This window comes from Physeter macrocephalus, chromosome 10 (assembly GCF_002837175.3).
Source record: "Physeter macrocephalus isolate SW-GA chromosome 10, ASM283717v5, whole genome shotgun sequence".
Taxonomy (NCBI): domain Eukaryota; kingdom Metazoa; phylum Chordata; class Mammalia; order Artiodactyla; family Physeteridae; genus Physeter; species Physeter macrocephalus.
This window is the reverse complement of record NC_041223.1, coordinates 18,860,384-18,876,256: the sequence shown is the minus strand read 5'-3', so window position 1 is coordinate 18,876,256 and position 15,873 is coordinate 18,860,384. Positions and strand designations below refer to the sequence as shown.

At 35.3% G+C, this 15,873-nt stretch overlaps 1 protein-coding gene across 3 annotated transcripts in view; it reads left to right on the top strand.

The window, feature by feature from the left end:
* ADGB (androglobin) overlaps positions 1-15,873 on the top strand; it is a 181,448-nt gene that overhangs the window by 143,456 nt on the left and 22,119 nt on the right. For all 3 annotated transcript variants that reach the window (XM_055087445.1, XM_055087447.1, XM_055087446.1), the window contains 3 exons: positions 7,221-7,405; positions 11,228-11,424; positions 13,492-13,603. In XM_055087445.1, coding sequence (XP_054943420.1) covers positions 7,221-7,405; positions 11,228-11,424; positions 13,492-13,603 — 494 coding nt within the window. The remainder of the gene's footprint in view (positions 1-7,220; positions 7,406-11,227; positions 11,425-13,491; positions 13,604-15,873) is intronic.

Here is a 15,873-nt window from a genome sequence, read left to right as displayed (position 1 = left end):
CCTCATCATGGACTCCACTCTCTTTCATTAATCAGCCCTTTTGATTCTCATTCCCCCATACCTCTCATCTCTATGCCCTCCTCTTTATTCTCAATGTCCTCCACTACTTCAGGGCCTCATTATATTTTGTCTATAGAAATGCTGTGTCCATGTCTCCATTATATTCACTCTTCATTTTTAACTATTTCTCTGTCTCTCTCACCTTATTCATTTTCATATCCATCCTTTACTACCAGAGTAGTTACCTTTCTAACAAAAACATTTAAATATGTGATTTCCCTTCTTTAAAATTTTGGACAACTTTCCATTGGCTGTAAAATAAAATCCAAACCACAAACACTCTTGCCCAGCCTCCCAACACATGGTGCACTCTCTTGATGGAGCTATGGACCAACTCCTGACATATCTGTAATGTGATTTTATCTTGCCCATGCCTTTCCTCTTATCTTGCTATATCCTGTCTCCATTTCTCCACCTAGCAAAATTTATCACTTTTAAGGATCATTTTCAACAGTCAAATCTTTTATACCCAAACCTCCAAATATAACTAGTTAGTCCTGGTCGTGTCTCTGTAGTCTTTGGTTCTTTCTGAGAATGTGACATATCAAATTTTATCTGGTTAATTTCACATCCACCTCCATGAGAATTAATACTTATTGGAGGCAGGAACCATGTCTTATCAATACAGGACGTATTGATATATTCCTGATATGTAGTTGGCCTTATTAAATATTGTTAAATGTTCATTAAGGGCTTCCCTGGTGGCACAGTGGTTGAGAGTACGCCTGCTGAAGCAGGGGACACGGGTTCGTGCCCCGGTCTGGGAAGATCCCACATGCCGCCGAGCGGCTAGGCCCGTGAGCCATGGCCACTGAGCCTGTGCTCCGCAACGGGAGAGGCTACAACAGTGAGAGGCCTGCATACCGCAAAAAAAAAAAAAAAAATGTTCATTAAATGTTGTTATTAAATGAGTTCTTAGAATACTTGTCTTCTCTTTTTCATATATTTTTTCTATGCAGAAAGTTTGGCAAATATGTAGATATATTATTAAGGAAACAAAAATCACACATAATCAAACAACCTAGAAACAATCATTGTTAGTATTCTATTGTATTTTCATAGAATGTTTTTTCTAGTCACAGTTTAACATTATTAAAATCATAACATAATTAAAGTTTTATAATCTGACTTTTTACTTAACATTATAGTGTTAATATTTCCCAATGCCATTAAGACGTTTTGTGAACTCTTTTTCATGATTATCTAATAATTATTCATATGAATATACAAGTTTTTTGGTTATTGGTTATTCCCTGTTGTTATAAATTTCCTTTTCTACTTTTTCTATAGTATTAATAGAGATATGATCGGCATATTTTATTGTAAATATTAAAGAAAATTTCTGATTATTGTCTAAAGATTTATTGTTTTAAGGAGATTAATTAAAGATACCATATATTTCGGTAAATTGGTTTTCAAAAGTAAAACCCAAGTCTTTTTTTTTTTTTTTTTTTACGGTATGCAGGCCTCTCACTGTTGTGGCCTCTCCCGTTGCGGAGCACAGGCTCCGGACACACAGGCTCAGCGGCCATGGCTCACGGGCCCAGCCGCTCTGAGGCATGTGGGATATTCCCGGACCGGGGCACGAACCCGCGTCCCCTGCATCGGCAGGCGGACTTTCAACCACTGTGCCACCAGGGAAGCCCAAAGCCCAAGTCTTTTTGACAGTATAGGTATAAATAATATTTCATTGTATTCTGGCTGATTTTTCTCTATAATTAATATTTATTTGTTCCTAAAACCTTTTTCCCTTTAACAAACAAGCTCACATCTTTTGCAAAGAAAGATAATCAAAAACAAAACTAAATTACAGAACAATATATACAGTATATCCCAAGTATATATATTTTTTAACATCTTTACTGGAGTATAATTGCTTTACAATGGTGTGTTAGTTTCTGCTTTATAACAAAGTGAATCAGTTATACATATACATATGTCCCCATATCACTTCCCTCTTGCGTCTCCCTCCTTCCCACCCTCCCTATCCCACCCCTCTAGGTGGTCACAAACCACCGAGCTGATCTCCCTGTGCTATGCGGCTGCTTCCCACTAGCTATCTATTTTAAATTTGGTAGTGTATATATGTCCATGCCACTCTCTCACTTTGTCACAGCTTCCCTTCCCCCTCCCCATATCCTCAAGTCCATTCTCTAATAGGTATGTGTCTTTATTCCCTTCTTGCCCCTAGGTTCTTCATGACCATTTTTTACTTTTTCTTAGATTCCATATATATGTGTTAGCATGCGGTATTTGTTTTTCTTTCTGACTTACTTCACTCTCTATGACAGACTCTAGGTCCATCCACCTCACTACAAATAACTCAATTTCGTTTCTTTTTATGGCTGAGTAATATTCCATTGTATATATGTGCCACATCTTCTTTATCCATTCATCTGTCGATGGACACTTAGCTTCCTTCCATGTCCTGGCTATTGTAAATAGAGCTGCAATGAACACTGTGGTCCATGACTCTTTTTGAATTATGGTTTTCTCAGGGGAACGTTGTGCTTTTAAAACTACATACTTGGGTTAAAACAACACTGAGATACCACTCCAGACCATTAGAATGGATGAATCTAAAACACTGACAACACCAAGTGCTGGCGAGGATGTAGACCAACAGGAGCTCTCGTTTGTTGCTGGTGGGGATGCAAAATGGTACAGCTGCTTTGGAGACAGTTTGCAATTTCTACAAAGCAAAACATATTTTCACCACATGATCCAGCAGTCATGCTCCTAAGTGTTTTCCTAATGACTTGAAAACTAGGTCCACACAAAAACATGCACACAAACATTTCTAGCACTTTTATTCATAATTGCCCCAAATTGGAACAAACCAAAAAGTCCTTCATCAGCGAATAGATAAACTATGGTACATACATACCATGGAGTATTAATTACTCAGTGATAAAAAGAAACGAGCTAATGATGGACACACGTCCATATACAGCTGTCATAACCTGGTAAGCCCTAATGTCAAAGTGTGGACTTCAGTTAATAATAATGTATCAGTATTGGTTCGTCAATTACAACAAACACAGCACACTCAAACAAGTTGTAAACTGTGAGTGTGTGGGGAGAGGGGGTTTGTGGGAACTCTCTGTACTTTCTGATCTATTTTTCTGTAATCCTAACACTGCTCTTAAGAAAAAAGTCTATTAGAAAAATCTCTCAGGTCATGAAAAGACATGGAGGAATCTTAAATGCACATAGCTAAGTGGAAGAAGCCAGTCTGAAAGGGCTGCAGACTGTGTGATTCCAACTCTGACATTCTGGAAAAAGCAAAACTCTGGAGGCAGTAAAGAGATCAGTGGTTGCCAGGGCTTGGGGTGTTTGGTCGTGTCTGGCCTTACATTTAGGTCTTTAATCCATTTTGAGTTTATTTTTGTGTACGGTGTTCCAAGTATATTTTCTTATGTTTATAGTTGTTTATATATTTTATATACAGGTAAAATTTTAGAGAAAATACTAGACAAAAGCACATAAACTGAGTGCAATAAAAGGGTTGAAGAATTCTCTTTTTAATCTATCTGCTTCTTGTAATATATTTGCATACTGCCTATTAGAAGAAAGCAAAAAAAAAAAAATTTTGTTTGCAAAATGGGGTTCTAGGGTGCTATAGCAAGAAGTAAGATCCAGAGGTTGGCAGGGCCCTTTCCTGAAGGGCCTCAAGGCAAGAAGAGATTCAGATTTTACCATAGAGGCACTGAGATGCTTTGGAGGATTTTTTTAAAATGGCATTAATAGACTTGTGTTAAAACACTATGTCTGCAACTTATGAATTGAAAAAGTACTCTAAATATAATTTCTAAGAACAGAAAAAATGTTAGAAACAGAAATTAAGAACAGAAAAATGTTAGAACCTTATTGTTATGAAATTATATGTAATCATAAAAGGTACAAAACATGAAAAAAAAAAAGGAAAAAAAGGCTCACTCGGAAGACTGCAGTGTGTTGAATGGATGAAGGGAAACGTAACTGGAGACAGGGAAACCAGCCAGGTAGAAGTTGCAGAATAACCCAGATGTGTGATCATGGCAAGTGAAATAAGTCAGTGTATTTGTTTGCTAAGGCTGCCGTAACAAAGGCCCACAAACTGGCAAAGTAGGTGGCTTAAACAACAGAAATCCTGACTGCTAGAAGTCTGAGATCAAAGTGCCAGCTGGACTGATTCCTACTGAGGGCTGAGAGGGAGAAAATACTCCATGCTTTCTGCTAGCTTCTAGGCGGGTCTGGTCATTGGCATTCTTTGACTCGTAGATTTATCACCCTGATCTTTGTGTTCCTCTTCACCCACCATTCTCCCTGTGTCTCTCTGTCTCCAAACTTCCCCTTTTCATAAGGACCTCATTTTAACTTGATTATCTCTGGGAGATAATATCTCTAAGAATGGTGACATTGTGAGGGGCTGGGGGTTAGGACTCCAGCATGTTTTTGAGGGGGGACACAATTTAACCCATAACAGGCAGTGACAATGAATCTAGAGGGACGAGAAAGGATTTTAAGGTACCAAGGAAATAAAATTGAGAGCGTTGGTTGATTGGGGTTTGACTTGGGGAACTGTTGGACAGTAAGTGTCATTTACTTACTTAGAGGTTACAGGAAGAGAACCCCACTGGCTGGTTGGGCAACAGAAAGACAATAAATTCTTTTTTTTTTTTTTTTTTTTTGGCTGCACTGAGCCTTCCTTGCTGCGTGCGGGCTTTCTCTATTTGCGGCGAGCAGGGGCTACTCTTCGTTGCAGTGCGCGGGCTTCTCATTGCGGTGGCTTCTCTTGTTGCAGAGCACAGGCTCTAGGCACACAGGCTTCAGTAGTTGCAGCACGTGAGCTCAGTAGTTGCAGCATGAGGACCCTAGAGTGCGCAGGCTTCAGTAGTTGTGGTTCACGGGCTCTAGAGCGCAGGCTGAGTAGTTGTGGTGCACAGGCTTAGCTGCTCTGTGGCATGTGGGATCTTCCCGGACCAGGGATCGAACCCGTGTCCCCGGCATTGGCAGGTGGATGCTTAACCACTGTGCCACCAAGGAAGTCCTAATTCATTTTTAGGTGTTAAACATGGTAGACCAGTGAAATGTCCAAGGGATACTGCATAGGGGAGTCGGGCTGGAGACACAGATTTGGAACTCATTATTCTGTTTCTGCCCATGGAAGTGCCCAGGAAGTTTGTACAAAGAGAGTCAGATCCAGGACAGAATATTAAGATTCTCTGATATGTATGGGAATGTCAATGTGAGAGAAGTCTAAAAATAGCACCCCTGAAATAGGAGGTACAAAAGTTATTATGCTCATGGGGAAAAGTTTTTGAAGAAAGAGAAAATGAGGGTTGATTCGACTTTGTCGGATTCTCCTAACAGTTCAGGAAGATGAGAACTGAGGTTTCTATAGGGTGGTGACAAGGTGCTTGACACCATGGCAAGAGCAAGTTTAGCACCTTGGTTGGGGGCAGAGTGGCATGTTGTGAGCGAGTGGGAGGTGATAAGCCGAAGACAGTGGAAGTTGACAACTCTCCTTAGATTGTTAGCTGGGGAATAAAATAGAGCCGAGACTGATCAACAGGGTTGATTGAAGGTGGCTTCTCTTGTTGCAGAGCACAGGCTCTAGGCACACAGGCTTCAGTAGTTGCAGCACGTGAGCTCAGTAGTTGCAGCATGAGGACCCTAGAGTGCGCAGGCTTCAGTAGTTGTGGTTCACGGGCTCTAGAGCGCAGGCTGAGTAGTTGTGGTGCACAGGCTTAGCTGCTCTGTGGCATGTGGGATCTTCCCGGACCAGGGATCGAACCCGTGTCCCCGGCATTGGCAGGTGGATGCTTAACCACTGTGCCACCAAGGAAGTCCTAATTCATTTTTAGGTGTTAAACATGGTAGACCAGTGAAATGTCCAAGGGATACTGCATAGGGGAGTCGGGCTGGAGACACAGATTTGGAACTCATTATTCTGTTTCTGCCCATGGAAGTGCCCAGGAAGTTTGTACAAAGAGAGTCAGATCCAGGACAGAATATTAAGATTCTCTGATATGTATGGGAATGTCAATGTGAGAGAAGTCTAAAAATAGCACCCCTGAAATAGGAGGTACAAAAGTTATTATGCTCATGGGGAAAAGTTTTTGAAGAAAGAGAAAATGAGGGTTGATTCGACTTTGTCGGATTCTCCTAACAGTTCAGGAAGATGAGAACTGAGGTTTCTATAGGGTGGTGACAAGGTGCTTGACACCATGGCAAGAGCAAGTTTAGCACCTTGGTTGGGGGCAGAGTGGCATGTTGTGAGCGAGTGGGAGGTGATAAGCCGAAGACAGTGGAAGTTGACAACTCTCCTTAGATTGTTAGCTGGGGAATAAAATAGAGCCGAGACTGATCAACAGGGTTGATTGAAGATTTTTTTTTTTTGGTTTGTTTTTTGTTTTGTTTTGATCTGTTTTTCAGTGGGTGAGAACTGCACAGGTACAAAAGCCAATATCAAAGAGAAATAAAGTGGGGAAATTTAAGATACAGAAGAGAGAAGATAGAAAAGTAAATTTTTAGAGAAATTGAAAGTTTATAGGGTCCTGAACATTTGCAAAGATTCACCTAAAGTAGGAAAGAACCTTAACAAAACAAGAAACCTCTTAGACTGCATTAAGGGAGGAGCTGGGAAGGAATTAGACTGCACATTTCCAGTCTTTTTTGCAAGAGGTTCCCAACAGGCTTGGTTAAAGGGTGAGAGCTCAAGCGACAGGTACTACTTCTGACTTCTCTGTATTTTTGTGAAAGAAAATACTGTTAACAATATTTAACAGACACCGTTAACAGTGAGGTTTGGAAAGCTACCAGTTGTGCTCTTTGTCCCACTAGAGAGGAGGGTGTAATGGAAAGGTTTGATGTGGCAGTAGTTTGCAATCTTTCAAGTTTTATAAGTGAGTGCTTATTATATCTAAATAAAAAGTTACATTTCCTGTTTGGGATATGATTATAATAAACATCCTATATTTAACTTCATTTTACCACAGCATACGGGGATCTTTTGCCAAAGCCTATAATAGCACTAATATTTCCAGGATTTTAACTGACTTTATAAAGTGGTTTTACTTGTAGATTATCATATCAGCAAATGATACAGTTTCTTTTAGCTATCTGAAGGAAAGACCAGCATACTTGTTTATAAAGGTGAATGTTTTTCTTTATAGGTATTCAGTTAAAGTTGCATTACCACATCCTGTTACAATACAGGTACGCATGTCCAAACCAGATGCATTCATCAAGCTACAGGTCCTAGAAAATGAAGAAGTTATCGTGAGCTCCACTGGGAAGGGCCAAGTTATCATTCCAGCAATTAACCTCTTGGGGAATGAGAAAGCCTTGAGCTCCCAGTGTAAGTGTGGCTTTTAGAATTGGTTATTTAGATTCATAAACAGATATTTATGTTTATGTAACTGATTTTTTAAATGTTTTAAGATAAAATAGCAAGTAAACATTTAATTGCTAAAATTCAATATCATAATGTGAAATATTTTTTAAAAACTATTGTTTTTGTGTGCCACATTAGTTTCTGAAGAGCAATAGATTTGTTATAACTGTACTTTAAAGACTTTATTACCTGAACCTTCTTAGACTTCTGAATAAGAAATAGATTTTTATTACTTTGAAAAATTTTTTTACTTTTATTCCCAATTCATTATTTTTAGAAAATATTCTACTTATTAAAATTAACAGAAACTTTGAAGTTATTACTTGCAATGTAATAGTCACAGGAGCTTTTAATAAACAAATTATTTCTGAAATAATGGACAACAGTGACACTCTGAGATATATTCAGTTATTTTAAGAACTTGATTCTGACTATAAAAATAACACATGTCCAATGTAGAAAATTTGAAAAATAGAAAATTTGAACAAGGCAACAAGAAATCCCTTGTAATCATGCTACCCAGAAAAAAATACTGTTAGTATTTTAGCTTTTATGCCTCCATTGTCCATTTTTGCATTCTCATTTTAAACAAAACTAGGATTTTACCAATTTTGTTAATTGATATTTCTTCTTAAAAGTCTAACTTTTCTTATTTGGCATTGGTTGGGAATCTCCAAACCTATGTTAAATAAGAGTGATGATGATATATTTCCTTTTCTTAAATAGAAAGGCTTATAGCATTTACCATTAAGTATTATGTTTGTTGTTGACTTCTAATAATTGCCCTTTATAACACTTAAGAAAGATTTTTCTATTGATAGCTAAGAATTTTAATATGGGATGTGTTTGGAACTTTATTAATTACTTATTGTTGTTTATAGAAATCATCAAATTTTATCCCTTTGAATTTCATACATTAATTTTTAATTTGGAATCATTCTTGAAATAAAACCTATTTGTCTATAATATTTTAATACATTCCTATGTTTAGAATATACTATTATATTTAGTTTGTTAGATCATATTTTCTCTTTAACTTTTAACATTTGTAATATTTTTACAATTTCCAAATAACTCTTTTGGCTAGTCTTTTGTTGTTAACATCTTAATAAATTTTTTGGAGTTAGAAAGTGTGGCTGTATATTTTCTATTTTGAGGATTGCATAGATGTTTTTACTGTGGTGTAATTCAAATCAGTTTTGGTTAGTGTTACACTTAGGTTTATAAAGAACACATGCTCTATTTTGGAGGTAAATAATTTGATGTCTAAATACACACACACATACTCTGTACATTTATATATATGTACATATATATATATAATAAAACTTGGTAGCTGAAATATCTGAAAATTTCAATTGTCATTTACGTTTTATCTTATTGGCTTGTAAATTTCTGAAAAAAGTAAAATGCAAAAATTTATCTCTAATATTTTTTATATTGCTGAGTATTAGTCCATTGTATGGATAGACCACACAGTTTATTGCTTTAGATTTTAACTGGAATTGTATTAAACTTGGGGAACATTGGCATCTTAACAAAACTGAGTTTTCTGGTCCATGAACACAGTATATCTTTAATTTCTCTCAACGATGTTTTAAACCTTCAATGTACAGATTTTACAGATAGTTTATTAAATCTATACCTAAGTATTTTATTTCTATAGGAGCTCCATTTAGGACTAAGAATACACATAAATTTTATCATTTGATAGCTATATTCATTTACTAGGGCTGCTGTAGTGGCTTTCAAGCCACACTGGGTGGCTAGAAACAACAAAGATGTATTCTCTCACAGTTCTGGAAGGCAGAAGTCCAAAATCAAGGTGTTATCAGAGCCATATCTCCATCAAAGCCTCTACGAGAGAATCCTTCCTTGCCTCTTCTAACCATTGTTGGCTCCTGGCATTTCTTGGCTTGTGAGAGCATATCTCTGCCAATGTCTGCCCCTGTCTTCATATGACTTTCATTCTGTGTATCTGTGTCTTCTCCTTTTCTCTTTTAAGGATGCTCATCATAGGATTTAGGGACCTCTTTAATCCAGGTTGATCTCATGGTGGAATCCTTACCTTACTTATAGCTGCAAACACCCTTTTGTCAAATGAGGTTACATACTGAGGTTCTAGGTGGACATATCTCTTTGGGGGGGTCACTATTCCACCCACTACAATATTGTACCATGGGTTACTTAGCCTCTGTTCAGTTTTTTTTCTTTATTCTTTGCTTCCATTTAGATCATCTCTGTTGCTTATTTTCAAGTTTACTAGTCTTTTCTTCTATATTTGACAATGTTTAAGTCCATCCAGGAATGTCTCATTTCAGTTATAGTCAGCTCTAGAATTTCTTATTATTTTTTATATAGTTCATTTCTCTGTTACTATTCACCATTTGTTCTTTCATTATGTCAACCTTTTCCCTTAAATCCTTAAACACATTTTTAATCACTATTTTAAAGTCCTTGTTTGCTAAGTCCAACATCTGTGTCAGCTCAAAGGGTATTTCTATTGACTTTTTTCTATTGGTTACATTGTGCACTGTCCATTTTATCTGCTACGTTACCAAGACTCTAGATTATGCTGTCTTCATCAAAAGAGTGTTGAATTTTGTTCTGGCAGACAATTTATTGACAGTTTAGCTTAATCCTATCAAAACTTTGTTCTAAGCTTTCTTAAGTCAGGTCTAGAGTTTCCATTACTCCAGGGCTAGGGTAGCTCTAAAGAGTAGCATTTCTTGAATTTCAGCTGAATGCTCTGTGTTTTCATTAAATTTTCTTCATTTTGGCAGAACTTCAATGTCTCTCAACACTGCAACCTTCAGAATCTCCATTAAGCTCACAGTCTTCCAGTAGTGTCTACCAGGTGTCGTTAGGTATTTGCACAAACGAAGTTTAAAATTCAGCTAAAGAAAGACTCAAGTAGACCCCTATGCATATTTGTGAGTTCCTTTGCTGCTCAGATGCCTGCTTTCTGGTACCCTGCCTCACAAATTCTAATTGTCTCAGGAGCCTCAAATTCCAATCTTTGCTTCCTAAATCTGACAATACAGCTGTTCACTGTTTGAACTCTATTTCTTTGTGCCATGGGTGAGCAGATCCTCACGGGCAGAAAAGTGGGGAAGTGGAGAGATCATCTTGAATGTTGCCCTTCTCTCAAGGATCACAGTCCTGGGCTGTCTATTGTCCTCTGGCTTAAAGCAGTTGTTTTATGCATTTTGTCCAAATTTATCATTTTTATGGTATAAAAATAAATCCAATGCCCATTATTCTGTCATGGTTGGAATCTGAATTTCCCTGTGTGCTTCACTTATGTTTCCTCAATACATGTTTGATGAATTAATTAACATCCAGCACATATCTATTTGTATCCCTTCCAATGGTACTTATATTATCTGTTAATTAAGAAATAATGAATGTAAAAATTAAAAATTACAGTAACATAACACACACACAGTATTAAATGCTGAAGAAGTCAGAGTGTGTGGTATTAGTTTATTGTCATTCGAGCGGCGCAGAATGAATGAGAAATTGTTGAATTGTTGTATAATCTTTTATCAATCAGTGGTTGCTCAGAATATGCATTGCTCTATGCAAGTCATATACCATTACAGTAAGTTTCTATAAGACCAGAATATTTCCAAGAAGCCAGTGATGTTGGTTTTTATCTCATTAAAACAAAACAAATTGACCTGTCCCTTTGAGTGTTTTATAAGGATATAACTAAATAACACAGTCAGTAATAACTATGCATTCCACATATCTTAACTTAATCCTAATATTTCTCATATTCAGCTAGCAAGCAAATTCTTTCAACTCATGCTTCATTCAAGAAAGAGCAAGAATTTTACGTTAAGAAGAAATCTGCCCCAGGAGGTCAGAAATCCTATAAAAGACCTGGAAGTGCAATAGTAGACACTGGTCAGCCTATTTTGGATGAGGAAACTATCTCTATACCCACTATAGAAGAAAATGCTAGCACACCACAGCAGGTAATTTACATTTAAAAGAATTATTTAATGGTACTGCTCATAAAAATTCAACGTAAATTGCAACAATTATTTTCCTAAAAATTGTTCACGTATAATACTTTTTATATGTAGTGCCACTAGCGTATAACCAGAATTGAAGAGTTATTGAAAATTTTCTCTGTGCCAAGATTTAAAAATTTGTGACAAATTTAATTTTTACACTAACCCTATAATGTAGATGTTATTATCTTACATTACATATGAGTTAGTGGTTATATGACTTTGAAAAAGCTCATATATTAAGAAAAACATATTTGCATGTGCCTTAAATTGAAGAAATAAAGGACAATGCATATAATTTAAGGCAGCAAAATAAAACATGATTTATCCATTGAAAACCAAAAAAATAAATTAATTAATTAGAAGAAATAAAAACAAAATGCCTAAAATAAATCCTAATATGGCAGTAATTAAAATAAATGCAAATGGATTATTAATCAGAAGGATAAAATTTTAAGGTTAGATAAAAAATAAGATCCAACTGTAAGTAGGCTAAAGGTGACACTTTTAAACAAAATAGCACAGAAAGTTTAAACTTCAACCAAAAGAGAGATGTGATGATATTTTAATATCTCAATACATAGGAATCATGGGGGATATTATATAAAAATAAAAGGAAAAATAAAGCAGCATGACCATAACTGACATATAGGCACCTCACTGCCTAGACTCAATAAATAAAAAGCAAAATTATTAGAGCTGTAGAGAAAAATAAGTTAACAATTGAGTTGAATATCTTAACACATATCTTTCAGAAACAAGTAGATCAAGCTGAAAAACAAAATATATTTGATCATTAGGATTTGAAATATTAAGTATAAGCTTAATCTTTTAGATATCTATATAGAACACTCCACCTAATAAAAGAGAATATACTTTTTCACAGAACACACAGGAAGCCTCAATAAAAACCAAACTATATTGTGTAAATGTTATCTGAACATAATGCAGTAGTAATTAGTAATTAACTCCTTAAAATCCCATAAATGTGAAAACAGTGAAATATACTAAATAATTCTTTAGTTTAAAAAAATCATTAAAAAAGAAACTATTAAATACAAAGGACTCCATAAAAATAAAAAACTACAAATCAAAATTTGTAAGCCACATCTAAAGTAGCATTCAGTGGAATGTTGACTTTCAAATTAATTCGTCAGAAAGTATGAATGATTAAACAAATGAACTAAGCTATTAAAACAAAAAGTTAGAAAAAGAGTAAAAGAATAACTCAAAAATAAGAAAAAGTTTTAATAAAAATGAGAGTAGAAATTAATGAAATGGGGAATAAAATTTAGGAAAATTAATAAAACCTATGCTTTCTTAAGATTAATAAAGTAAACATGCTTCTTGTAAGACTAATCAAGTAAGAAAAAAAGAAAGAAAATATAAATAAATCAAATACAGAACAAAAAATTAGGATAGAGGTATAAATGCAAACAATAGGTTTTTAAAAAATTTTAAGTATTATATACAACTCTATACTAGCAATTTAAAACTGACAAAAAGTGTTTCAAATGTAAAGTTCCTGGAGTAGGGGGAGGAATGGCATAGCTGCTCCACTAAAAAAAAAGAGAATATAAAATAATAAGAATAATAAAACTGAAATGATAATCAAAGTCTTACCTTTCCAAAAAGCTATAGGCCTAACTGCTTTACAGGATAGATCTAACAGACTTTTGAGGAGTAAATTGTTCTAGAAAACAGAAAAAAAATACAAACCTTCCAATCCTTTTTAAGAGATTAATGTAATTCTGATTCCAAAACTGATGAGTAGCAAAAGTAAAATAAGTAAATTTCATTTATAAACATGAATGTAAAAGTTATAAATACTAGAATATATGATGGTAAGTATTCGTGGGGTTGTGAGGATAAACTTTTATAGACTGTGGTATTATAGAATTGTGGAGAACATCTGACAGTACCTAATTAAATTATTATTATATGATCCAGAAAAATATGCATTTATTATGTGCCTAAAATCCTATGTTTATTTTTATTGTTAATTGTTTATTGCATTTTATTTCCTAGGTATACAAGTATATTATACAGTGTTTGGTGTTGTATAACAGTTGGCCTCTCACTGAAAGTCAACAGATGTTTGTTCAAGCACTAAAAGACTTAGAGAAAAATTATAACAAAGGTATGTCACCCTAAATGTTATTCATGTGTTTTATATCTTCTAGAAATATTTAACAATAAATTTATCATGTAATTATTAAAACCCTATTGCTTACAATTTGTACTTTAATCCAGTGGCATTTCCTGTTCTGTTAATTGATTACATGTTTCAAAATCTTGCTGTTTGGTTTATAAAAACCAAAAATATATGATTGTTTAGGCCTAGTTTAAACAAAGTTTGTCCAGTTAGTAAAAACTACTAGATGATTATCTAACAAAGGTACAGGAAACTTTTCTAGTTATAAAATTATGTTTGTCCAAGTTTTTGGGAAAGTATAACTTTAAAGATAAGTTTTTAAAAATATTTAAAAGAAGGAGAATCTCCTACTGAAAGAAGATTCAGGTTTATTTTTTAAAATGTAAACTACTCTTAATATTCCTGAGAAGGAAATGATAGTTTGATGCTTTAGACTAAAAAAATAAAAATCTGAAATAGCCTCTACTCCTAAGCACTATATCACATTATGCAGTATAATAATTAAATCTGAAGGAATGAGTATTTTCAATGTATACTCTTTTCAAATTTTAAGCAAGATTGCCTAATCATATAAATTAACATATGTACATTATTTTTAAAATAAAACTATACAATACAAAAGAGCATACTACAACACCAAAAGCTGGTGAGGATACAGAGCAACAGGAATTCTCATACATTGATAGTGGGAATACAAAATGGTACAGCCAAGTTGGAAGACAAGTTTCAAGGTTTCTTTTCTTTTAATTAATTTTTATTGGCGCATAGTTGATTTGCAATGTTGTGTTAGTTTCTGCTGTACAGCAAAGTGAATCAGTTATACATATACATATATCCACTCTTTTTTAGATTCTATTCCCATATAGGTCATTACAGAGTTTTGAGTAGAGTTCCCTGTGCTATCCAGTACGTAGGTCCTTGTTGATGATCTATTTTATCTATACTAGTGTGTATATGTTAATCCCAAACCCCCAATTTACCCCACCCCCCCCCCCCGTGATTTTAAAAAAAGGTGCAGAATAGCTCCAAGACCATGAACTGGGCTAGAAGCTATTTCTGTTTTACAAATAGGTTCATTTGTATCATTTTTTTAGATTCCACATATAAGCGATATCATATGATATTTGTCTTTGTCTGACTTACTTCACTCAGTATGACAATATCTAGGTCCATCCACGTCACTGCAAATGGCATTATTTCATTCTTTTTTATGGTTGAGTAATATTCCATTGTATATATGTGCCACATCTTCTTTAACCATTCATCTGTCGATGGACATTTAACTTGCTGCCATGTCCTGGCTATTATAAATAGTGCTGCAGTGAACACTGAGGTGCACGGTTTCTTATGAAACTCAAAATGCATTTACTGTTGTGAAATAAAATTCACATTGTATGGCATGACAAGAAAAATGTGAACATAAAAAATGTTCTCTGCCCTTTGGTCTTCTCTCTCCCCTCTACTGTGCATTGTGTATCTGCATTATGCATCTACCAAACCTCCCCCATCAGCAGAAATACCTGCTCAACCATAAAAAGCAACATTCTCCTGGCATCAACAAGACAACTCCTAAAGGATAACATTCCTTCTTGATCTTGTAAGGGGACAAGTTGACGCTTAGATCTGGAGTGTGTAAACTGTCAATAATTCATCATTTAATGTATAGCCCTCTGTCTCAGAAACCTTATATAACTATGCCTTGACTTCTAATGGGTGGAACAGTTTTCAGAGCTTTCTGAAATGCTGTTCCTGGGTTATAATACTCAATTTGACTTGAAAAACTTTTCCATTTCTTTCTTAGATCAACTAATTAATTTTTCATTGACACTATGTAACCAGTATCTGTGCTCTTTAGTATTTACACAAAAGAGTTGAAAACTGAATTCTGGTTTAAGATGGTGACATAGGATGCTCCTGAATTTACCTCCTCCCACAGAAACAGATACACAGCTGATTACCTCGTACACATCAGGCAAATGGAAAAACTCACACCAAAACGTATTGTAAAGGTTGAGATATACTCTCGCCATAAACCCCACACCCAGCACGGTGACATACAATTGGAAGGGAACTCACAACACCCAAAGCAAAGGGTTTGGACTGAACGTCTAGTGCCCCAGCTATTAAAATTTCCACGTGAGTGACTGGCACCCAAACCACCTAGCTCTAAAGGCCCATGGGGTTTTGTCCACAAGACCCATAAGACTATAGCAAATAGTTCTTAGTAGGCTTCCAAGGATGCTCTGGCCTCCAGG